Raw genomic sequence first — 23628 nt, 5'->3', positions numbered from 1 at the left:
CAGGCCGGCTGCAAACAGGATTCCCTGTGGCCCCTTCCTGCTCACCTCACCGCCGGCCCCCGTGCGCGGGGGACACGCGCTCAGGCTGGTGACTCACTGGTGTGACTTCGGTCCCCTTACTAAGGGCAGAGACAGGGAATTCCCTAAAAACAAAATAAAACAGACCAAAAAAAAAAAAAAAAAAACGCAAACAAAACGCTGAGATTATTCTTCAGGTGAGTATAATGTTCGCATCCCTTTGGGAACCAAGACCCTCGAATAGAGAGCACATCACCAGACTCTGGGAGGAGACCGTCGGCTACGCTAAAAATAAGACTTCACATTGAATGTTTCCCAGCTTAAGAAACGTACTTGCCTTTCACTGTGGGCTTTGATCCTTCCGACAATCCCACAGCGCAGCACAGACAGGTTCTTGACCTCTAAAGAGACGAGGGTTTCCTCCTTTTTACGATGGGTGACGACCTCAGCCCCTTGTGACGGGCTGCTGGCCTCGGGGACCCGGCCGACCGACGCGGCACACGAGTTTCTCCGCGCTGACGGGGAGCAAGGTCTCCAGACGACAGTGCGTCAAAACGAGGGGCGGAAAAGTGGAACAAACCGCACAATCCCTTTTGTATAAAGTGTGAAAGACCCGCCTCACCTAGCTCAGTGATCGGCGCACAGTAGGCGCTCGATAAGCCGTGTGGCCCCTTCCCGGTCCTACTGTTCAGCACCCGGGGAACGGACGGAAGCCTTTCCCAAGTCATACGGAAAGACAGGTACCGACTCCCCCTTCGGAAGGGCAGGCTGGCGGCCGCTGCCCCAGACGGGCCCCAGGAACGGAGCCCGGCCGCCTCCTGCCCCGCGCTGGGCTGCGTCCTGCCAGGGAATTTTCTTTCCCAAGGGGGCTGAGCTCCGGGGTAAAGCTGCATTTCTGGAGCCCCTGGCCTCCCTCGCCGTCCCGGAGAGCTGGGCAGACCCCAGGAGCTCTCGAAACTGCAGCTACTGTCGCTGAGGTTGTGTGGGCGGAGTGGTACCAAAGTCCCTCCGAGTTTGACCTCCGGTGACCCCAGGCCTGGGAGGCGCCATCCGGTCGGGCTGGGGGGGCCACACTCCTCAACTCCAGGTACTTCCAAATGTAGCCAGCCTCCCCCCCCCCGCCAAACTTCAGTGCCCAGGTTTGGTGTGCCCCCCCCCAGCCTCCCACCCCCCCCAACTTCCTGGAAGAAGGAGAGCAGGTGTGCTCAGCACAGAGCAGCAGCTAGAGAGGGTGGAGGCTTCACCTGCTATCACTGTGCCTAAAGCCATAATTCTTGACCAAGCCAGGAAAGGCCCGAGCCTTAGATAAGGCGCCCGCGGTCCCTGCCCCAAACCCTGTCCGGAAAAACCCTTCACTACAACACCTGAGCTCTGATAAAGGCTCCCCGTAGAAGCGCTCTTTTCATCGTCGGCCATTCTAGAACCACCTTTTCTGGCTGCCCCGAGGGCAAAAAGTGCAAAAAAAAAAAAAAAAAAAAGTTTCCCTTCCTTTAGATCCCTCCAAAATTCCAGGGAGTTTATTCGGAGCTAGGGGCTGGCTGGTAAAACCCCGGTAACTTGGGAGAGTTCACAACTGCTCACTAGTAACATTTTCAGGTCGGTAATTTGGGACTTTCAAAGTACCAGGTCTCTGGGTTTTCTTTCCTTAGTCAAAGTGTATCTTCTAGACCTGTCAGCTTCGTCCAGCTGATCTCTAAATTCACCCCACTCAACCCCAATCGCTCTCTCTGGCTCCCCACACAGAATCTCCATTTGACCTTGTGTTCAAGATGGGACAATTGTCCCAGAGGCCCCACTGCCTCCCCCTCCTGTGCCTGGAGCTTCCCATCCGGGGCCTGCAGCAGGCCTTCTCAGCAGGGCCTTTGAGCCAAGTAGGGTTGGGTCCCTCCTCCACGGCTCAGAGTCAGTTCCAGGCCTTGCCTCCCCAGCCTCACCTCCGAGTTCCCCCTCAACCGGCCCTCTTGCTGTCCCTCCACACCCCACGCACTCCTTCTGCCTCAGGCCCTTTGCATGTCCGGCTTCTCCTTCCTCAAATGCTAACAGACTTGCCTCGTGCACACCCAAGACTCCACATTTTCTGAGGTCCCCTTCCAGAGAGGACTTCTCTAACACGGCTGCAGAAAAAAACCCCATCGCTGCCTCCTTACCCCACTTTTCTTCTCAGAACACAAAGTCTCTCCTGCTGCTGTCTCTCCCCTAGCCGTCTCTTTACAGCTTCATCGTTTCCCAAAACGTAGTTACATATCTGCATTAAAAAAATGATCTGCCTTGCCTCCTAGCCCAGGGGTCAGCAAGCTGCAGCCCGAGGGCCAAATCCCCACCGCTCCCTGGATTCATGAGTTTTGTTGGACACAACCATCCTCCCTGCCTCACGTGTGTCTTTTGTCTGTTTTGGTGCTACAAGGCCAGCTGGGTAACCGCGACGAGGCTTTGTGACCCACGTTTAAAATGGTTACCAGCTGGCCTTTCCAGAGAGTTTGCTGACAGCTGTTGTTTGCCAGAGGACGGAGAGGGGGAAAGGAACAGGAGGAAGAAAAGGTACCGCGCGATGAGGCTGTCTGCCTAGGCGCTGGCTCTACATCAGTTGTGCGGAGCAGCTCAGCTCCCTGTGCAGAAGCCCGAACTCCGTTCCGCCCCTCGGCCGGGCAGTACGCGCCGGTCACGGGGAGACAGAAAAGCCAGGGGAACCTGCTGGGTCCTGGGAACAACCCAGGAGTCGCTCTGGCTCAGCTACAGATGGATCTGCCTTCCTGGGCGGGCTCTCCTCGGGGACAGGGTGGCTGCCGGTGGCTCCAGGCGCCCTGCCCGTCGTCCTGACCACTCCGCGGAGAGAACGCCGCCAGCAGGCTCGGCCGAGGCCCCGGGGTGGAGCCACGCTGGCTGGTGGGCCCGGGCCCCTGGTGCCGGTCACCAGAGGAAGGGAAAACGGAGGCCGGGCCAGCCTCGGAAGGTTTTCACTTCCGCCTGAAGACTCCTCCTGCGACGTCAAAAGGAACTGGTCTACAAAAATTCACCATTACAGCCAACTTGGTTGGTATTTTTTAATAGCACGTTAATGATACGCAATTAACAAATGAGAGAACATCTTAAATCCTTGCTTTTATGCCTTTCCTTCTTCTGCGACAAATGTGTTCACTATTCGTTCACCTCAGCAGCCGTATCAACAGCTAACAGCTACAAGTGAGGCTGATCATGAACCTGATTTCACAAACAAAAAAGGGGAAACCAGAGATAAATGAAAACCATCAGGAGCTCGCTAAATGCCATCTACGGTGCAATCCAGGTTCAGGACCGTCGGGGGGGACACGAGGCAGGGGGGGAAGGCCCGTGCGGCTGCCGCCACCGGCCCACACCGCTGGGGGCAGTGACCACGATCCTCCGCACGGTGACGGCTCCTTTCGCTTAAAGTGAACACGGGGACAATGACTGCGGACGGCCCGTTTCTCTAACTCCTTCTCGAAGGTTTCTGCTCTAATCCTTAAGCACGAGCGGGGCCTTCACTTGGTCAGCCACGTCCTTCCCGCTCAGCGCTTCAACAATCGCAAGAGCAAACTCGAAGCTGGTTCCAGGCCCGCGGCTCGTGAGGATCAGGCCGTCCTTCTCCACGCGGTTCTCGGAGTAGCTGTAATGACCTTCGGAGGACGAACAAGAGAGGGTTACATCCGAACGGGCTCCGCTGGGAACACCATCACTCCACCCTGCAATCCAAATCCCCGTTACCGCACAAGATGGGTCTCACAGAAATTTCCCAAAACCCTAAAACCAAACCCCACGACAAGGGCAGCTGGCCGAGGCGGCGGCGGCCCGACCCCGCGCGGAGATGGCTACGGCGGCGTGTGTGGCGGAGGGAGAGGAACCGACAGCCGCGGCGGAATGACACGAACACACGGAGGTCAAGTGCGGTTGCAGAAGACCTTGTAAGTGGGCAGGGCAGCGGGAGGGAGGCCGAGCGTTCACGTTTCTGTCACCAACCAACGCTCAAGGGTCCGCCCTGTGCACTGAAGGGGAAGCAGAAGCCCCGAAACGTGCCGCTTTGGTACAGCGACTACTCTGGGCTGAAGGCACCGGACGAACGGCAACTGCAGGAAGAGGCTTTCTCTGAGCCCCCCTCGCCCCCGCCCTGCCTGAAGACAGGTCCTAAGGGACTCGGCCGTCGTGTCCCTTCCGGGAGCCCATCAGCCGGGGAGGATGGACTCTTGTCCCAGGAGAGAGGAGACCAGAAGTGGACACCAGACAGACTGTCACAAACCATCCCACCTCCCATCTCGTCTCCCAAGGGCCCCTTCATCTTTCCTGAAAATCATTCAGGTCTCCTGAAAGGCCTAGGTCCCTGCTCCCCCTTCCCTACAGACTGCCTGTCACACAGACTCCTGTCACATGGACTCCCTGTCACACGGACTGCCTGCATCACGCACAGACTCTATCTCAAAAACAAACTAGCAAAAATAAGGGGCGCCTGGTGGCTCAGTCGGTTGGGCATCCGACTTCGGCTCAGGTCATGATCTCGCGATTCGTGGGTTCGAGCCCCATGTCGGGCTCTGTAGGGACAGCTCGGAGCCTGGAGCCTGCTTCGGATTCTGTGTCTCCCCCTCTCTCTGTCCCTCCCCAGCTCACCCTCTGTCTCTCCCTCTCTAATATAAATAAACATTTAAAAAAACATTAAAAAAAAAACAACTAGCAAAAACAACACAGAACACACAGGGAGGAGGAGGTGTGTGGAAGGAGAAACACCACTCATTTCTCAGGAACCACTTTCCTTCCGTGTCCCCCGATTGGCTTTTGGGGGGAAATACAGTAAAACCAGCATATGCTTCTCCTATGTCCAAATTCAGTAGATGACGGGACATCTGGGCAGATCACAGCCACAAAGCTGGGAACCTTCAGCGTCAGCTCCCCAAGGCCTCCCCTTCCACACACATGGTCACCAAGCCCTCCTAATGCACGGGCCACCCGGCCCTAAGTCCTCGGGAGCAGCCGCGCCCCCACGACCCGGCCCCCAGCTCCCACTGCCCAAAAAGCTCTCACCTCCTCCAGAGCCCCTCAGAGGCGGCATCTGTGACCACTCCCTGGATCAGGCCCCTGGATCGCACCACTGGGGCCCCCGGCACTGACAGGACGTGAAAATAGTGTGTCTCCTGCTTTACCGCCTGCCCTTTAAAAGGCCGGGCCCTCAGCCACCCCACGTGGCCTAGGACACTAACGGACCCACGGAAGTGCCCCCAAGCATCAGGTGAACGAATGAACATCCCTCGTTGCCTCCTCTCTGCATCTGCGGCCTTCACGCAGGATCTCCGTGTTCCGGCCCTGCCTTCCACCTGTCCTTCCCTCCACTCTGCTCAGCGCCACAAAAAAGGTCACCTTTCCAAAGTGCACGTCGGAGCTTATCCAGTTCTGCTCCCAGGAGAGGCCTTTGCCTACTTTCTCCAGCACCTAAAGGCGACTCTGTTCCACATCCCGGCAGGCACGCCCTCTGGGTCTGACCTGCACAAAGACTGGACCAGAAGGAACCAAAGGGGAGACCGAAAAGAACTTGCCATCCAGGTGGGAGCTCATGGTGACCTGGGTGGGGCCAGGGGTGACAGGGAAATGAAGGTGTGAGAAATCACGTAGAAAACAAAATGCCCACGACTCCAAGCAGGACTGAACACGGGGAGGTGGTGAAGAGAACTCCTAGCTGTCTGTCCTACAACTGGGTGGATGGTGGCACCACACAGAGACCAAGGACACAAAAAACAGACTCAGGGGAGGGGCCGAAGCCCACAAGGTTCCCCTGTCGCACCGCCGCCCCTGAGACTAGTCTCCCCCTACTGCCAGATTCAGTGCCCGCGCCACCAGGCTCTCCCATCAGATAGCTTGGGCTTGTTCCTTTTTCTGTTCTCAGAGCAGAGGAGAGGAGCCCAGGAAATGCCTGTTCGATGTCTACAGACAGAAAATGGTTACCTGATCTAATGAGCCCCCTTAAAGCAGAAGTGATCTGCTTCTGCCGTATTCATGAGCTTTAGAAACCATGCGATGATGTTCACGTCCTTTCCAAGTGGTGGAGACCTTCAGTAGATTAGGTCTTCCTGTCCTCGTTACAAATCCAGTCACCCGAGGGACGCCCGGGCGGCTCGGTCAGTTGAACATCTGACTTTGGCTCAGGTTATGACCTCACCGTTTGTGCTGACCAGGCAGAGCCTGCTTCGGATCCTCTGTCCCCCTCCATCTCTGTCCCTCCCTTGCTTGCTCTCTCTTTCGAAATTAAACAAACATTAAAAACAAAAATCGAGTCACCCACTGAAATAACGAAATACTGCACATGAACATCTTCCTAGTGGTCAGCCAGTTAAGCATCGGACTCCGGCTCAGATCACGATCTCCTGGTCTGTGGGTTCGAGCCCCGCCTCAGGCTCTAGGCTGACAGCGCGGAGCCGGTTTTGGATCCTGTGTCTCCCTCCCTGCCCCTCCCCTGCTCTCTCTCTCTCAAAAATGAACAGACACTGAAAGACAGATTTCCTAGTTACCCTGCCGCAGAGGAAGAGCATCTCTGGGTTGACGTCTAACCTCATTTACTGACGGCTGAACCAGGCCGAGACATCTTCAGATGCCCAACCAGGAAACCCACTGGGTCTCGTCTTCCAGGGCGGCGAGATGCACGGCCTGGACTGGGGCTGGGTGAGGCCACTTCTGAACGGCTCGCTGAACGCTCTCTTCGTGGATAAAGTATTACAACCACGGCTTGCACCAGTTACAGACAGTTCAAGGTTCCAGGACTCTTTTTACAATTCCAGCCCGAAGAGCAGGTCTACGCTCGCCGGCTACCTCCACCTAGCGGCAACGCCGGACAAGGACACCGCGCGCCCCAGGGCTGCGAGGCAGGTGGGCACGCCTCAGCCGACTTGGATTCACGAACTCTGCAAATCCACACCCCACAGTCCACTGGCACAAAGCATTAGTTGCCGACTTCTTTTTAATTTTAACCAAACACTCCAGAGCCAGGAAGGAAGGCTCTTCGGAGCAGCGGCAGCCAAGGGAGCCTAGACACGAGGGGTCGGCACCTAATGGCTGCTTTTTATCGGTCAGTGGCTCCTCAAGAGAGTAGTTGCTGGAGAGACCCGAAGTCCCCGAGAGCCCGGGACATTCACAATCTTGCCCGTTAAGAAAAGTCACCGACCTCTGGCAATGGCAGCCCTGGGTTCCAATTCCAGGTCTGCCATTTAGTAGCTGTCCCGTCTCGCTAAGCCTCGCCTTTCTCTTCTGTAAAATGGGGGTGACACCAACCCCCCGGGGCTGCCACGGGAGTCCGATCAAGTGGAAGGCCCGGACAGAGCGGTGGTGTTACTCAGCAGGCAGCAGCCGGGGGAGGACGGCAGTTCACCGCCGTGTTCCCAGCGCTCGGCCCGGAGCCGGGACCGACCGGCCCTCCGCCCCCTGGGCAGGCTCACGCCAGGCCACGTTCTGGGTGCGTCACACACACTGACTCACGGGGCCTGTCAACGACCCTGTGAGGCGAGGGCTACTGGTATCCTTAGGTGTCAGGATGGAAACCGGGGCCGGGAGGGGGAAGGAGCCCGCCCACGGCCGGCCCCACACTGCCTGGCCCAGGGGCACAGCCCTTCACTGCTCACCTTCGTGACGGGGGGCTTCGGGTGCTTTCGAGAACAGACACATAGGAAGCGAAAAGACTATTAAAGTAACAATTCCTTCATTTAAAAACGGAGACACGGGAGGACTGCGCCCTTCAGACCGGATTGCTCATGTGAGTAAAAGTTTCACGCCGCTCTGCCAGGTACGTGAGGAGGACCAGGGCCCCCAGGGGTGATTACGGCCTCGCTCCTCAGGCGCCCTGAGAGGGCAGATACTCAACCGGTCTTTCCCCACAGGAGGACTCACCGGCTGAACCCAGCACCTCGTAACTTAACGTGCACGGGAGCCACACCGGGACAGAGGTGGGCCCGAGCTCCGGCCCGGCCTCCGGGAGCCGGTGTCCTCTTCCGGGAAGCCAACAGCTGCCTCGCTGGGCACCGGGGCCCGGGCGGCTCCGTGGAGATCACGCCCACGAGTGCACCTGACCAGCGCCGAGAGTTAACGACCTAAGCTCTCCTGTTCCCAACCCACCTCCGTGTTCTTGAGGCAGGAAAACAGACACAACAGATCCACATTCGGATAAAGGAGGAACGTGGCCGACTGGACGCATCCCCCCCCCCCAACATGTCGTAACCACTAAAGGAAGCCTGATTCCGATCTTTCTGACTCTCTAAAACCCGTCCGTTAGCCCACGTTAGAAACGCCCGGCAGCCAGAGCCCTCTGTAAAAAAACCCCACTTTTCACACAGATGGTTTTATCGACAACTGAGGATCTAGCAGCTCCAAAAAAGTGATAGGTATTTAAGACAATACTACCTTGGATCATGTTTGAAAATATTCTGAACATCCAACACCAAGAGCAAACCCTGACGTAAAGGATGGATTTGAGGTGGTGATGCCGTGTCCGTGCAGATGCATCGACTATGACAAAGGTACCCCTCTGGTGAGGGAGAGGAAGGCGAGGGAGACCGCGTGTGCGGGCAGGGCGTGCGGGAGGCCTGCACTCTCGGCTCCATTTTGCGGCGAGCCTAACACTGCTCTAAAAAGCAGCACCTCTTCGTTACAGACAAAGCAACAGGGGCGCCTGAGTGGCTCAGTCGGTTGAGCGGGTCAGGGTCTCACGGCTCATTAGTTCGAGCCCCACATCGGGCTCTGGGCCGACGGCTCGGAGCCCGGAGCCGGCCTCGGATTCTGCGTCTCCCTCCGTCTGCCCCTCCGCCGCTTGCGCGCTGTCTCTCGCGTTGTCTCAAAAATAAACAAACATTAAAAAAAAAAGACAAAGCAGCACCGTGCAAATGCGCCACCCGGCCCGGCCGTGAGAAGATGACGAAGAGATGATACCCGCCTACTTTGTGTGAGGTCAGAATGAGCCTCGAGTGGGGCTGAGACCGGGGACAAAATCTACCGCCGCCTGTTTCCCAATCAGCTGCCGCCATTGTCGTTTCCTCTTCCGGTCCATTCGCTGGTGTTTGGCGGGCGAGGTTTCACACACGGCCAGCCTCCCGGTTTCCTTGCTGGCTCCATGCCAGCCGAACCACTTCTGGCTTCTAACTGGAAATTTCAGACGCTCTTGCAATCATCCACAACAGCGTGTAGTTTTCTTTCTCTCTGCAAGTTCCAGAGTCTCTGTCTCTCTGGTGCGTGCACTCCAGGGACAGATGGCAGAGGGAGAAGCCACCTGTCTGGCAAAAGACACTACCTGGCTGGTGTTCCGAGTGTCACACTGAGAGGCCGTGGCTGTTACTGAGGGAGCATCGTCACACAGTTGTACGTTTACGTGGCTGGTTACACTGCGCTGTCGTAAATTGCACGTTGCCTTCTGGTTTTAAATTCGACGTGTGTGTCCTGTGTCTGTAAGCTGTTCCCTCCCGGAGGACAGAGACCATGGCAGGCTCTGCACTGTGAGCGCAGAGACCGATCCAGGCCTCGAACTCCTGAACCGTGAGCTCAGGACCTGAGTTGAGATCAAGAGTCCTACACTGAACAGACTGAGCCACCCAGGCGCCCCAATGGCGTGCTTCTTTTACAGCCTCTGAGTAAGTAACCGGTCACGCAAAGAATTAAAGAAATACCTGATAGATTACTCTCCTGCCCCCAGAAAAGGATACAATCTTAGGTTTAAAAAGCAAGCTGCAGGGGTGCCTGGGGGGCTCAGTCAGTTGAGCATCCAACTTTTGATCCCTGTTCAGGTTGTGATCCCAGGGCCGTGGGAACGAACCAGTGTCAGGCCCCATGCTGGGAGTGGAGCCTGCTTAAGATTCTCTCTCCCCCCTCTGCCGCTTCCCCGTTTGCACTCTCTCTCTTTCCCTCTCTCTCAAGGAAAAAAAAAAAAAAAAAAGTTGCAGAGCAATATATTTAACAGACTTCATTTGAATAAAATTATTAAACTATAAAGGATAATGAGTGTATGTGAAGAAAATTCTAGAGTTACACAAGAAACTTTCTAACAGAAATTACCTCCGAAAAGCAGAAAGGGGGTGAGGAAGAAAGAGAAAACGCAAATTTATGTTTTTACTTCACCCCCTTTTGCACTGTTTGCACTTTTTACCATGAATAGAAATTGTTTTCATAAAAATAAATGAAACTTAACAGTCTAGCTGGTATTTATGAAAGAAACATGTCACCTAAGGAACAGACCTGCCACCCAGGGAGAGAGCAACATTCACTTTACTTTGGACTGTGGGCAAAAGGGCATCTTCTGAAATTGCTGTCGAGGTCTGAAGTTTACCCTCAAGTGTCTGGCAAGGTGGTAAAAACCCGAGTCAGCCTGGCATTTCATAACCACGCCCATCCAGGACGACCGGGGCTCCGGCTGGCCTCTGCTCGTCGGCCCTTGTGCCCCGTCAGGGCGCACACACGGGCACGCGCACCACCTCCCCCCACCGCTCGCTCCCTCTCCGGCTGCGACACCGGCGAAGCAGGTGAGGAACACGCCATGCCTCAACCCGCGGAGAGTCCCTCGGCGTAAGGCGACCAGGCGGGACACAAAGCTGAATCACAGCTTTCTGAGAAGGTTTTTCCGTACATGAAAACAGAAGCACAGGGGTGCCTGGGCGGCTCGGCAGGTTAAGCGTCTGACTCTTGGTTTCAGCTCAGGCCATGGGTTCGAGCCCCGTGTCGGGCTCCGCACTGCTGGTGTGGCGCCTGTCGGGATTCTGTCTCTCCCTCTCTCCCTGCCCCTCCACCACTCACTCTACCTCTCTCAAGAAAAACTTTAAAAGGATGCTTTAAATACATAAAATATAAGCATATACTTACTCCCATTCATCATTTTGTCTTTAGCAAGCGGGTGTGTCGTAACTTTGCTTCCAAAACCTATTTCATGAGCCAAGAGAGCCGTAGGACCTAAGAAGAAGATTAATAAAAAGACTTAATTAAGTGTGGATATAAAAAAACTAACGGTTTAAAAATTAAAACGGAAGAATTTTTCAAAACCAGGAGGCTCTCACCTAACATATCCTGATGATTCTGAAATTAAACACCTTTTAGTATGAGAGGCACGGTTTGTTTCTAATAAACCATCTGCTGAGCACATCTGGCAGAAGTGTACAAACTCAAAATCCTTCACCAGCCATCTCACCAAATGATACGGAGCAGCGTCAGATGAACAGTGTGTGGTCCCTCAAGGAACTGCAGGCAAGCCTGCCGGGGATTCCCGGAGGGGAGACCGCCAAGGCCTTACTCTCGGCAAATGGAAGATTTAGTCACACACGAAAGGCAGCTGGCACTCTCCAAACTTCTGGACTTGACTGCTACTTCACAGACTCATTTTGGTTTTCTACTTAAAAATGAGCACTCACTCATCCGTCTATCCATCCGTACATCCCAGGTGACTAGGACACTGTCCAGCCCTGAAGAAGATACACCTGTGAAATGCCCAGAAATCTGGAGACATAAAGGCACCAGCGTTTCTTTATTAATAACCACTAAAGACCATGCACAGATGTCCGCTTCTGATCCTCTAAAATACGCAGTTGCTAACAGGAGATTTTGATCCAAATGTATTCACTGAAAATGGTCAATTTCATGGAGAATCACAACCATATTTTGTATGTAATGTTTCTCAGATAAGGACTACAACAAAGACATTTTATGACTTTGTCATGTTACTTTGAAAGTTATAAAAAAAAAAATTCTACCTTTTTTCTCTAAGCCTCACGTCACACCTAGAAAAACATGCTTCAGAACAGCAACGCGACCCTCAAAACGGGTCAGGATGCAACGCCGTGGCTGGGCCCCGAGGACACAGCCCGTACGCTTCAGCTTCAGCCACCCTGCCCACCTGCTCCGACCTTTCATTTTTCAGCCCAGTTCCAAGGAAAAGGGAGCTACAGACTACACCTGCCGGCTAGATCACAGCAGCTGCACACGGGAAGATCAACAAATACCGCTTAATTACACAAGCTTTCCACCTGACAGGCCAATCCCGATCTACATCTCCTAAATCGAAGTCCTCAGATAGATCTGATGTCCCTCTCACCTTATTTTTACCCTATGTACGAGACAGCTATGTATGGTGGCAAATTTTAAGTCTGTAAAGACTGAATAATTACCACTCAATATTTACGTGAATGGACTCATCAGTTTCCCTTAATTCTTACACTGTAAGATGTTAAGAAGTAAGTAACTACCTACATGATCTTGTATTTTATGAAAGCAAACCTCCAGAGGTGACCGTACAGTGAGGAGAACAATCGCTCGTACGTAAGTTAGAAATTTTTAGGCTGCTCCCTTCAGTTGATGAAACTGCTGCCTACGGTAATGTTAATAAATTTACGTTTCGGCCAAACGTAGGACTTTAGTGATGGCTTATTCACCCTGATAAGCCCATAATTTCTGCTTTCTGGAGCTTAAGATTCCTATTTGGAGAATTCGAGAAGAAATATTTAACTCCCATTACTTGAGATTTTGGCAGATGAAAATACTGCTGCGTGTATGCGGGGATCCGGCTCTGAGCCAGAGCCGAGAGCAGAGGGCACCGCAGCCGGAGCCCCTGGGCAGTCAAGACACTACGGCCAACAGCGCCACCGTGTGGTGACTCACGCAGACAACACCTCGGTCACCCCAGCTCCTCCAAGCCCTTGCAGGTTGTACCTAGACCCAGTCTCCGGGCTCCTTTCCCTCCAGACCCAGAGTGAATCTCATTTTACTTTCTTATCCAGATAGTCTGCCCTCCAGTTTCTGTCTCAAGCACTCAATACTCGGGGCTAAGCCAACAGTCTTTCAGTTCAGTAAGCAGCCCCCGCTTCCTAACTGCGACACTGAAGAACCACCTTATTTTTCTCCACACTTCCTACTTTCTGCAGCACCAGAAGGCCAGGCAGTACAGGATATTCAACGATACAAACACCATATTAGATCGCTGTTTATGTCAACAGCGATTTAAATGATTCTAAAGTCTAAGCTCCTTAGCACGGCATTCGAGCTGCCTGGGCACAAAACAGTGAACCAGATATGGCCAATCATCCAGCCACCTCAGTGATACAAAAGGACAAACCCACGTGTGGTTTTTCCTTTCAGCCGACTCATAAGGGAACAAATCCAGACCAAACTCTTCCTTAGGTTAGAGAACCTAAGAATGAGGCCGTGGCCAGGAGCTGAGAGTGACTGGACCAAGTCCTCGTACATCGAAGAGGACCTGGGACCCCCACCCAGAGAGAGGCACCTGCGCGGGCGGTAGGGACCGCAGGGTCCTCCAGCGAGGACAGACCTGGGCCCCCAAGGCAGGTCAAGAGGCTGGTGCTGCCTGGAACCCAAGGACAGGGCCTGCCAGGGTGGTCACCTCTGTGGTCCCTCCCAGGCTCCAATGCAGGGGTTCTCGAACATCCGGGTCTTTAGGAACCCCCCTGAGCTTTTACGTGAGTTACATCTACCTGTAACTGCCGCGTTAGAAGTCGGAAATTACAACTGGGACATTTTTACGACACAAGAATGCGGGAGCATGTGTGCCACAACCCAATGGTGGCATCATCACACTCTCCACAAGAAGGAAAAGGACAAATGACATCAGTATCTGCTTTCACCTTATGACGCCTTTGAAAGAGCTCTGAGAACGTCTGCTGTAACGCCAAGTCCCCAGGGTCCCCGACTTATAACTTCTTTAACAGATCCACTTTACTGAACAAAACACTGTGTCATCTTATCAAACCATCCATCTAGTCATTGATTTACTTGCTCTTTTGACAAATGTCCCAGAAAGACCTATATCAAAGAATTGCACTCTGGAAAGATGCAAGATGGCGGGACATCATGATACTGGAGCATCAAGAACGGATTTCACGGTGGTTCCAGAAAAGAAAGTATTACTGACTTCCAAAGATGTGGGGACATCCAGGAAGCACGAACAACCTTCTTCTTCTAACTTACGTGACAGACAGTACAATGCCCGAAACCCAACATTCCACACTGAGGACCAGGCGGAAAGCACCCGAGGCCTCGGAACCCGCAGGGCAGGCACAGGACAGAGCTGTTACGTTCACGTCTGACCGATTCTTGCTGACTGGTGCTGGCAGACCTAGTTTCTGGCATAGAGATTTGCTGTAACAAGCTGTTTACTGAATTCCAGAGGGCGTTATTTTCCTCAGAGGTCAACCAAAGACGGAAAACATGTAGTTTCACAGAACACAGACCAAAAAGCACAGAGAAGCAGAAAAGAGAGCTGTACTCATTTCTGAAATGACACTGAGCTCATGCCGCCCAAACTATGCCCATACAGATGCCCTGCACGCTCTGTGAAGGGAAAGAAGTATCTGGAACAAAATCTCACAATTAAAGGCTACCCCATCACGTATTTTTGGGAGAAATCCAACAACACATTTTAACACAGGATGGTTCCGCACGTTACCTGCACAGATAGCGGCAATAAGGCCCTTCCTTTTTTCTTGTTCCTTCAGTATCTCTTTCACAGCAGCAGACTATTCAAAGAAAACCCAAACACATCAAGTTATCATTAAGCCACAGCCAATGGCCAGCTGGAAACTGGGAGAGAATCTGCTTTTAGCTTAAAATGCAAGATCTTCAATCTATCTTCTAATAGTATTTCTAAATCACTAATAGAAAAATTCTCAAATTCATAGTTTCTACATTTTTAAACCTAATCAAGGTGTTTGTTACAGGAGAAGGGCACTCTTTTCTTAAAGGTGTTTAAAGATGAGACGAGAAAAGCAATTCCCCTTGGGCACGCTGACCCCTGCCGCTTTGTGCTCCGCGGAGAAAGCAGAAGGGGGGGGGGGGGGACGCGTGGTGTCTGGAGCGTTTTCAGAAGGCAGAGCCAGGAACAGGGCCCAGCAGAGTCCCAAACGTCTGATTCCACCTGCCTTGCGCGCTGCTGTCTCTTGCCCCTCCCTCCCCTCTCTCTTCCCGCAGGTAGACTCGACGAAGACTTCGATGAAGAAGCAGGGGCCTCTTCCGATGCCATTTTCACACAAGCTGGCATTTCCAGCCTCTGCAGCCCCCCCCCCCGCCCCTGGCAGCCCTAGTGTTGAGCAGACAGCCAGTCTCTTATCTTTCTACGCTTAAACCTTCATAAGACACAAAAGTAGGTTCATTTTTCTACTGTGGGGGAGGAAAAAAGAAGTCTTCCATTCGGACTGTATTCACAGAATCTGTTCCCAAATTAACCGTTCCACCAATTCTGCTTACTCACTCATATAGTAAGTGTCATTAGGGATGTTTTTCCTAAATAAGCTACAACACCATTTTGTTCACTTCACCTGTTTCTAGCTTACTCCCAGCCTCCTTCCTGAAATATTTTAGTAACAACAAGACCAACAGAACACGGGCAGATGCTGAAGTACTTCCTTTACACGGTTTTTACCTCAGATAAATTCTGTGCACCCAGGTTACCTCCCGGCAGAACCACTACGTCGTAAGGTCCCTGCAGTTTAAAAACAAAACAAAAAAAGTAAACACTTTTCATCTGAGATGTGCACCAAAGTGATAGTCTGATAATACTTTCACGTTTTAAACGTGGGTCATAGCAAAAAACTGTTCATGGAAGCACAGCTAAACAAATTAAAATATATATCTCTATGATGGATTGTTGTTGTAACTAGCAAAAAATCTGAATATAGTAACAGGAAAGGATGCCCGTGTTGCAGGATTACAGGGGTAGCATGATCTCATTCTTGTAAAAAGGGAGGAAAAAAAGGGGGCGCTTGGCTGGCTCAGTCGGTGGAGCACGAGACTCTGGATCTCGGGGTTGTGAGTTCAGGCCCCATGTTGAGCGTAGAGCTCACTTAAAAAAAAAAACGCAGATGTGTGTGTATGTCCCTGACACACACGGGGTCTACAGGTACCCACACACGGAAGAGAGCTCAGCTGCTAATGAGATGTGGTGTGGGTTGGTGGGGCGAGGACAATGAGAACGGGGACATTTAACATTTTCACTCTGTAGGTATACACGGTCTACACGCATTATTTTTTCAACGATAATGTGCACAGTAATAAAAATAATTAAAAGAACAATTTCAAGTAAAATGCACAGAAAAAGGTTTTTTACCTCTATGAAAAATGGAACTTAGGGGAGAATAATGATACAGTATTTTAGTATCCCAAACACCTAACATCCTACAAACCTGCTGATTCCAAACTTGATTCAATTCATGAAATGGAATTTGATGTAACAATACTTTAAGATGTTAAAAAAATTTTTCAAAAGTTTAGTCATTAGCATTTTAAAAATTTAGTACATACTTAGTGCAACATATACTACTCAGAATTACTCAAGACTATGAACATTCCGCTGTTTTCAAACCAAGCAAAACTACCAACTAAACAAAGTATGAAGTACAGAATTTCTTTCACTCCTTTCAGAATCTGATAAACAGACACAAAAGGTAACCACGGTTCTAAAATACCCAGACACAAGATGAAAAAGACCAGAGAAGAGCGAGTGTTTACTTCTACTCGGCCACTCGAAACATGCTATTTAGAATGTTTTCAGCAATTTTTATGTAAATACCAACATTCCTGTACCCCACAATCTGGTACTGAAATAGGTGAATTTATTAGAAAGGAATAAACTTTTCTCTACGCATCTGAGGCCAGCTGAGCACGGGAATGATGCTCCGGGTTCCTCAGCAGGGCACAAGTGGCCGTCCATGAGCTGCCTCCACTTTTTTTTCTGCCACACCTATGCCCTGAGAGCACAGAGCCCACACCCCTATCACACTGGCCATTAAGCAATGAACTACACGAAAGGGTGTGCAAAAGCATCTGTGCACATGTGGGTGAGCTTGCGTCTGAGGACAGGGCCCTCAGCTCTTGACAGATTCCCCGGTGTTAGCTGCCACCAAAGGTAACTGTCAACATAAAGTGACACTATTTAACAACAATTCTTAATGCCCCCTTAATCCCACCACTAATCAACTACGAGCTGTTCACATAAAATGAATCACATAACTATGTCTGGGACACTGAAAAAGGAAAGGCAAAAAGGAACTTTTGCATAAAGAATAAGAAATGAGGGGCGCCTGGGTGGCTCAGTCGGTTATGTGTCCGACTTCGGCTCAGGTCATGATCTCACCTGCTTCGGATGCTGTGACTCCCTCTCTCTCTGCCCCTCCCCTGCTCACATTCTGTCTCTCTCTCTCTCAAAAGTAAATAAACATTAAAAAAAAAAAAAGGGGCGCCTGGGTGGCGCAGTCGGTTAAGCGTCCGACTTCAGCCAGGTCACGATCTCGCGGTCCGTGAGTTCGAGCCCCGCGTCGGGCTCTGGGCTGATGGCTCGGAGCCTGGAGCCTGTTTCCCATTCTGTGTCTCCCTCTCTCTCTGCCCCTCCCCCGTTCATGCTTTGTCTCTCTCTGTCCCAAAAATAAATAAAAACGTTGAAAAAAAAAATTAAAAAAAAAAAAAGAAATGAACAGGAAATGTGGCAGGTGATTCCTTCTATCAGGTACGTCGTAACAGGAGGCTAAGCTGCCTGCGAGGCCAGAAGAATCCTGATGAAAACGTCCCACCCCCCCCCACCCTCCCCAGCCAGCACAGGCAGTAGGGAACTGCCAGGTTCCATGGATACAAAAAAGGGAGAGTCCCTGACTTCCCAGGGCTTATTATAGTGGGGAAGACATCCAAGCAAAGTAACTTTCTTAAAATAAGTCTGCGCTCACAGCCTTAGATGTAGTCAAGAGACATTTCAAGAAACTGACAAAGAAGGCACAGGAAGGAGTAATTCCAGGTATGGAGAACAAACCTCTTTTTTTGCATCTTCCAGACTGGCATCCGGACAAATGAGAACATCTCGGCTACACTGTACCGGGTCTTTCCCGGCCAGACCCGCAACGGTGACCTTAATCTAGGAGAAAGACATCATCACATTTAACACTGAAACATAAATCTAGAGCAACATTTTCACAGCTGCTGTGTTTTAAAATAACTTGGCAGGAAATACTGCGACAAAACCATGCTGCCTTGCAGCCAGTAAGTTAGCTAAGTATATTTAACAACCAGGTCTGTCCCAGTTTGCCTGAGACAGTCCTGATTTACAGATGCTGTCCCGGGACCCTGTCTGGTGAGTGTCCTTTCTCCCACAAGTGTCCTTTCTGGTTTGGGCGACAATTACATGATCATCCTGTTAATAATCCATCTTGCAAAGTTACTGTTGCCATTTAAGTGTCATGGGATTTTCTGAAGATACAAAGACAAGTTAAAACGATGAAATCCTACTTTAGCTTGCAAAAATGTACAAAGCTGACATAAGCAAGAGCTGGTGCCGGCAACATGGGAATTTTCCTACACTGCTGGTGGGTCCACATGTTGGTACTTCGGGCAGGTGACAAAATCTGGTAAGGCCAACTATGGGCTGTCCTTTGGCCTAGCAATTCCACTCTCAGTCACAAAACCTGGAAAAACTTCCACACATTTGCATAAAGAAACCCGTAGGAGAATACTACAGAACTGAAATGGCACAAAACTGGAACAGAGCAGACTGCAGCATATTCGTACAGCATAATACTAAGCAGCAATTTTAAATAAACGAAGTGCATCTGTGTGTCTTCACTTATGGGAACCAGAGAAATGAAGGTAACAGACCCTGGGGCCAGACTGCTAGGGTCTGAGTACTGGCTCTTCTCAGTAAGTCTACAATGTCGACACTTCATCTAGTGTCGTTGTGCCTCAGTTTCTTCAATTGTACAATGAGAATGGCAATAACTCACAGGGCTGTTGGAAGAGTTAGACAAGTTTACGTTAAGTACTTAGAATGACACCTAGCATCAGTAAATGCTATTTAAGTGCTCACTATGGATGCATATATGCATATATGCATACACACACACACACACACACACAGAGACACGTGCAAAATGCAGCTGCAGTTTAATGCTACTTTGAAGACATGCATGGGATGGACACACACCAGTGAGGGGACAGAGCTATCTCTGGGGCAAGAGGAGGAATAGTATTGGGGAAATTTACAAAGAGGGCTGTGTAATGCTTTATTTGTTTTAAGCACCTGTTCCTAAAGGGGCACCTGGGTGGCTCAGTCAGCCGACCATCCAACTTTTGATTTCAGCTCAGGTCATGATCTCTCGGTTCATGGGCTCAAGCCCCACACTGGGCTTTGCGCGGACAGCACACGGAGCCTGCTTGGAATTCTCTCTCTCCTCCCTCTCTACCTGCTCACATATGCACGTGCTCTCTCTCTCAAAATAAATAAACAACAAAAAAAAAAACTGTTTTAAAGCATCTATTCCTCTGGAAGTGGGTCTAAAAGAAACATGGCAAAATACTAACACATACTAAACGTGGGCAGTGAATAAACAGGTAATTGTTATTATACAGTCTTCTGTATTTGTGGGTGTTTGAAATATTTTATAAAGTACGCTGACTATTATTTTATTCAAAATGACTTCAAAACCCAAAAATTTTGAAAAAGGTAGAAGACATCAGGGGACTTACGCCGGCTCGCCTCATGACATCTACAGGAATGACTGTCTCCATCTCCTCTGCTCCTTTGGCCAGGATGACCAGAGCTCTTTTGGAAGCCATTTTTGTGTTGTACTTTTTAAAGACTTAATGGGAAAAAAAAAAAAAAAAAGAATTAAAAAAAACTTCCATTGCAACCCTAAAGCAGCCAAAAACTTTAAGCTTAGTAACATTTTTAAGCAGGGTAACTAGGTGCCTCTTAGGGGAAAAGTTCGGAGAGACAAACATTTAAAAAAAAAAAAAAAAAAAGGACCTTAGGTTAATATTGGTTTACACAGAATTTCAACGGGCTGGATTTCTGAGAGAACACAGTAAGGTTGCTAATACGAGATAGTACCACTTGGATTTCCTTCGACCATATTTTTCAAAAACCCAGTATACAGGAACACACAGGCCTTGCATTTCACACAAGGTAGGGAGATAGTTTTCTTTTTGTTAGCACTATTTCAGAGAAACGACTAAAGTTAAATTTCACGGGGGAAAGCTGCACATAGTCTTTGGCAATTAGCCGGTGAGATTTTTGGAGGGGATTTTTTTTTTTTAAGTTCCAATAACTGTACGAAAAATTCTGGAAAGTTAACGGTGTTAAATATTTTATCACACTCTTTGATGACGCAGAAAGATGGGAATCCCCCACTACATTCAACCCAACTGGATTCTCTGTCTGCACTTTGCCCTCTCGTTGCAAATGGCAGCTGCTAAGCAAGGGTCTGGATAGTTCTTAGCCTGTTTTTTCTGCAGCTTGCCCATGCAAATCAGAAGCTGATAAATGCACTCCCACAAACACAGCACTGGCCAGTTCCAAACTGCCGGACACCCTGCACACAATCCTGGAGGGTCCGAGGTCGCCCCGTGAGCTCCTGGCCGAAGGCCGCCCGTTCCGCAGACGCGGCGGGGCCTCGTCCCTCGGCGCCCCCTTCCGAAGCCCGCGCCGGGAGGCCCGCGGCCCCCTCGCCACCCTCAGCGCTCCCCAGACCCCGACCTGAACCTCGACTCTGCCCAATCCCGCGTCGGGGACGACCGAACGGAACCAGAACCGGACTAAACGGGTCGCACGCACACACGTACGCCCGTCGCCAGGGTTCACGCCCTCAGCCCCGCACTGCGCAGACGCGCGCCCCCCGGCTTCACGTCCTGCCCCGCCTCCCCGGTACTGCGCAGACGCCCGCCGCGCAGACTTCACGTCTTCCCCCCCGCCCCCCGCCCGCCTCACAGCCCTATAATGCGCAGGCGCACGACGCCCAGCTTCTTGTTCTGCCCCTCCCCCCCTCCCCCCGGTATTGCGCAGACGCCCGCCGCCCAGGTCCCCACTTCCTCCTCAGCTCTGAGCTGCACCGACTCGAGCGGCTCGCTCGCTTACGTCACATCCGGCCGAGCCCACCTTGGACCGCTGCGGGGTACCGCCCGCCTTTCCGCGCCCTGACTCTGCGTCTAGGGGACGTCTTCAGTTGGAGCACCCAACGCGAGGAGAGTCCCGTGGGCTCACGCGTGCTCACGGGATCTCCCCCGCCCCGAGTGGCGCGGTCTGGCCTGCCCTCGGCGCCGCTCGAGTTCACTCGCTTTTCCCCACGGGCCGGAGGCGCCCGGCGGGACCCCTTCGGGAGCTGTGGCGGTTTGCTTTAAACGTGCGTTTTCCTGGAGTGGAGTTGTGCCTTCTCGCTTCTGTGCACTTGGCTTTCCTTTTTTGGAGGGCCTGCCCGTGTCCCCCTCCCCCCGCACCCCCCACCGGTTCCCGACCTCGACGCCCCAGGGCGGGCTGCAGGTCCTCGGTCTCTGGCGACTCTTAGCATTATTTGCATGCGGTAATTTCACGTGTGCTAGTGTCTCGAAAGTTCTTTTTTTCTAAAGATCCCAGGGTGTGGAGCCCTGCTGAGCACAGTGATCTGACAGTCCCTTTAATGACATCTGTTTAAGTTACAATCTCAGATTTCGTTTTTACAAATATGAATTGAATACTGACGCTTTTCCCAAAGTTTTTATTTATTTTGAGAGAATCCCAAGGAGGCTCTGCACTGTCAGGCAGAGCCTGAGCCTGATGCGGGCCTCGAACTCCTAAACCATGGGATCATGACCAGAGCCAGAACCAAAAGCCAGATGCTTAACCGACAGAGCCGCCCAGGCGCCCCTGAATGCTGACGGTTTAACCCATTTCAAAAACCAAGTTGATCAAAGTTACATTGAACAGATGGGACTCCCAGCGTTGTCCCCATGTGGTTCCATCCCTGCTGCTGCCTACCGGTAACCTTGTATTCGTTTCCTGGCCATCTTTCCAGTGTTTCCTTATGCAAGCATAAGCAAATACACTTTTACTTCTTTCTCGTGGAAATGTAGCAGATTATCCATATTGTTGTGTCCTTCACCTCGCACTGCCACCAGCTTATTAAACGAATGTGGTGGAGATTTTTCCTTATCAAAAAGAACTTCCTCTCTTTTTTCCAGATAGTATGCCATTGTGGAATGTCCCATAGTTTATTTACCGATGCCCTACCGATAAGACTTAGGTTATTTCCAGCTGTTTTTTGTACAGACAGCTCTGCACTGAATAACCTTTTTTATATGTCCTACTTGTGTAGGTGAAACTGGAGAGGAAATTCTCAGAAGTGTAAATACACTGGAGCAACTCCATGCAAGTTGAGTGAGTCACTTAGCACCCTCACCAGTAATGGGTGAGCTCAGTCTTCTAAGTCAGGTTCTTGTCAGGTTCTTGACATTTCAGTTTAGATGTTAAAAACATGATTATTTTCAAGAAATAACTTACATTCCTTTGTTCGTTTACAAAGCACTTGAATAGATTTCATGAGATCCTTACAATGGTGGTGAGCACGGTTTTTGTTTAATTTTAAGAATTGTGAGTAGATTTCTTCATGCACCACTGCGTTGTGCAAAAGTTTTTGACTGTCTTTAATCTTTTGGCATTTGAAAAAGACATTTTGGGAGTTCTGGAATGACTTCATCTTTGACTGTTTGCCAAGGAAGCGGGCAAAAGCCACCCGGTTTTAGTTTTGAGTATGGTGGGGAAAGAGAGGCAAGTGGTCAGATGTGTTTCCAAAAGGTGGGATTTTAGGTAGTTGGAGGAAGACCCAAGAGAAGACGGGCTGTTGGGTTCCAGTCCCCATAGTGTGGGGAGACAGTAAGGAGACATCCATGCCGGTGGCCTGCTGCCGTGCGAGGTAGGACAGAAAAAGGGAAAGGCAGATAGTTTTAGTTAAAGGGAAAGAGGGAATGAACCTGACTGAGCACTCCCGAGACATCTGCGTCACCAGCAAGATCTGAAATCGACCTGGGTCAGTATCAGTGTTTATCCAATGAATACATCACACACAGCGTTCACAACTAAAGTATGACTTTTGGTAGATTGGGTTATCTCTTAGAAATGTTCACTCTCTCCTCTTTCACCTGCATGAGTGGGGGATACTCCCTGCCCGTTGGCTTTGCGTTTGCCCTTGTTTTCGCTAATAGAATGTTAACAGACAGGCCCGATGAAAGTTCTGAAAAGCGCTGACCTGCTGATCAGGCGTGCTCTCTAGTAGTTTTCCGCTGCCGTAGGAAGAGCTTTCCTCCAGGGCTGCTGCTGCCCCTTCAGCCCGGGTTTCAGAATGAACACAGGTGGAACAGAGCTGCCTCGGCCAACCCGCACCTGCACCTGAAGGACTCACCGTAGCCAAATGGTGCCCAATAGCTCAGATTTTGTTACGCCTCAGCTCAGTGATTCAACTTTAAAAGATTCATAATGAAAAACAGCAGTCTTCTGACTCAGGCCTTCCTACCCCTCAGCCCTGCTTTCCAGAGGCAAATATTTTCAACTCCTTAAATTATTTCCTGTACTTCCGTGAATACAGTTGACCCTCGAACAACATACACTTGAACTGCGTGCGTCTGCTTGTGCTCGGATTTTTTTCAGTGGACGCAGTTCAGGACTCTAAATATTTTCTCTAATGATTTAACATTTTGTATTCGCTAGGTTTATTACAAGGCTACAGTATATATAAAATGTAACAAACAAAACATGTTAACTGTTATCAGGTTTCCCCCATCAACTGTAGACTATTAACAGTTAAGTCTTGGGGCACCCGGGTGGCTCAGTTGGTTAAGCGTCCGACTTCGGCTCAGGTCGAGATC

The 23628-nt window shown here is 50.9% G+C and overlaps 1 protein-coding gene and 1 long non-coding RNA gene across 3 annotated transcripts; one reads left to right on the top strand and one right to left on the bottom strand.

Moving 5' to 3' along the window:
• Positions 1-3045: 3045 nt before the first annotated feature.
• Positions 3046-20653, bottom strand: PARK7 (Parkinsonism associated deglycase). 2 transcript variants are annotated; one of them, XM_023258060.2, is made up of 7 exons: positions 20498-20653; positions 19483-19595; positions 17777-17878; positions 15401-15460; positions 14429-14498; positions 10843-10929; positions 3046-3650 (listed from the first exon to the last, which is right to left on the bottom strand). In XM_023258060.2, the coding sequence occupies exons 2-7, from the start codon at positions 19570-19572 to the stop codon at positions 3490-3492; spliced, it is 570 nt and encodes a 189-aa protein (XP_023113828.1). In that variant the 5' UTR covers positions 19573-19595; positions 20498-20653; the 3' UTR covers positions 3046-3489. The 2 variants fall into 2 exon arrangements, with proteins under 2 accessions (XP_023113828.1, XP_023113829.1); XM_023258061.2 differs by having other exon boundaries at positions 20492-20645.
• A 167-nt stretch (positions 20654-20820) lies between these two features.
• On the top strand, positions 20821-23365 carry LOC123379456. The gene is made up of 2 exons (XR_006583876.1): positions 20821-21134; positions 22083-23365. It is a non-coding gene; the product is annotated as an uncharacterized LOC123379456 (long non-coding RNA).
• Positions 23366-23628: the final 263 nt, after the last annotated feature.

Source organism: Felis catus, chromosome C1 (assembly GCF_018350175.1).
Source record: "Felis catus isolate Fca126 chromosome C1, F.catus_Fca126_mat1.0, whole genome shotgun sequence".
Lineage (NCBI taxonomy): Eukaryota > Metazoa > Chordata > Mammalia > Carnivora > Felidae > Felis > Felis catus.
This window is presented reverse-complemented; position numbering and strand designations above follow the sequence as displayed.

Bases quoted from the DNA above. Each gene is read 5' to 3' on its own strand.
- PARK7 (XM_023258060.2), bottom strand. From the start codon at position 19,572: ATGGCTTCCAAAAGAGCTCTGGTCATCCTGGCCAAAGGAGCAGAGGAG. The intron at 14,499-15,400 runs GTAAAAACCGTG...TTCTTTGAATAG, and splicing joins GTGCACAGAATTTATCTGAG to TCTGCTGCTGTGAAAGAGAT. The intron at 10,930-14,428 runs GTAACGTGCGGA...TCTTCTTCTTAG, and splicing joins TATTGCCGCTATCTGTGCAG to GTCCTACGGCTCTCTTGGCT.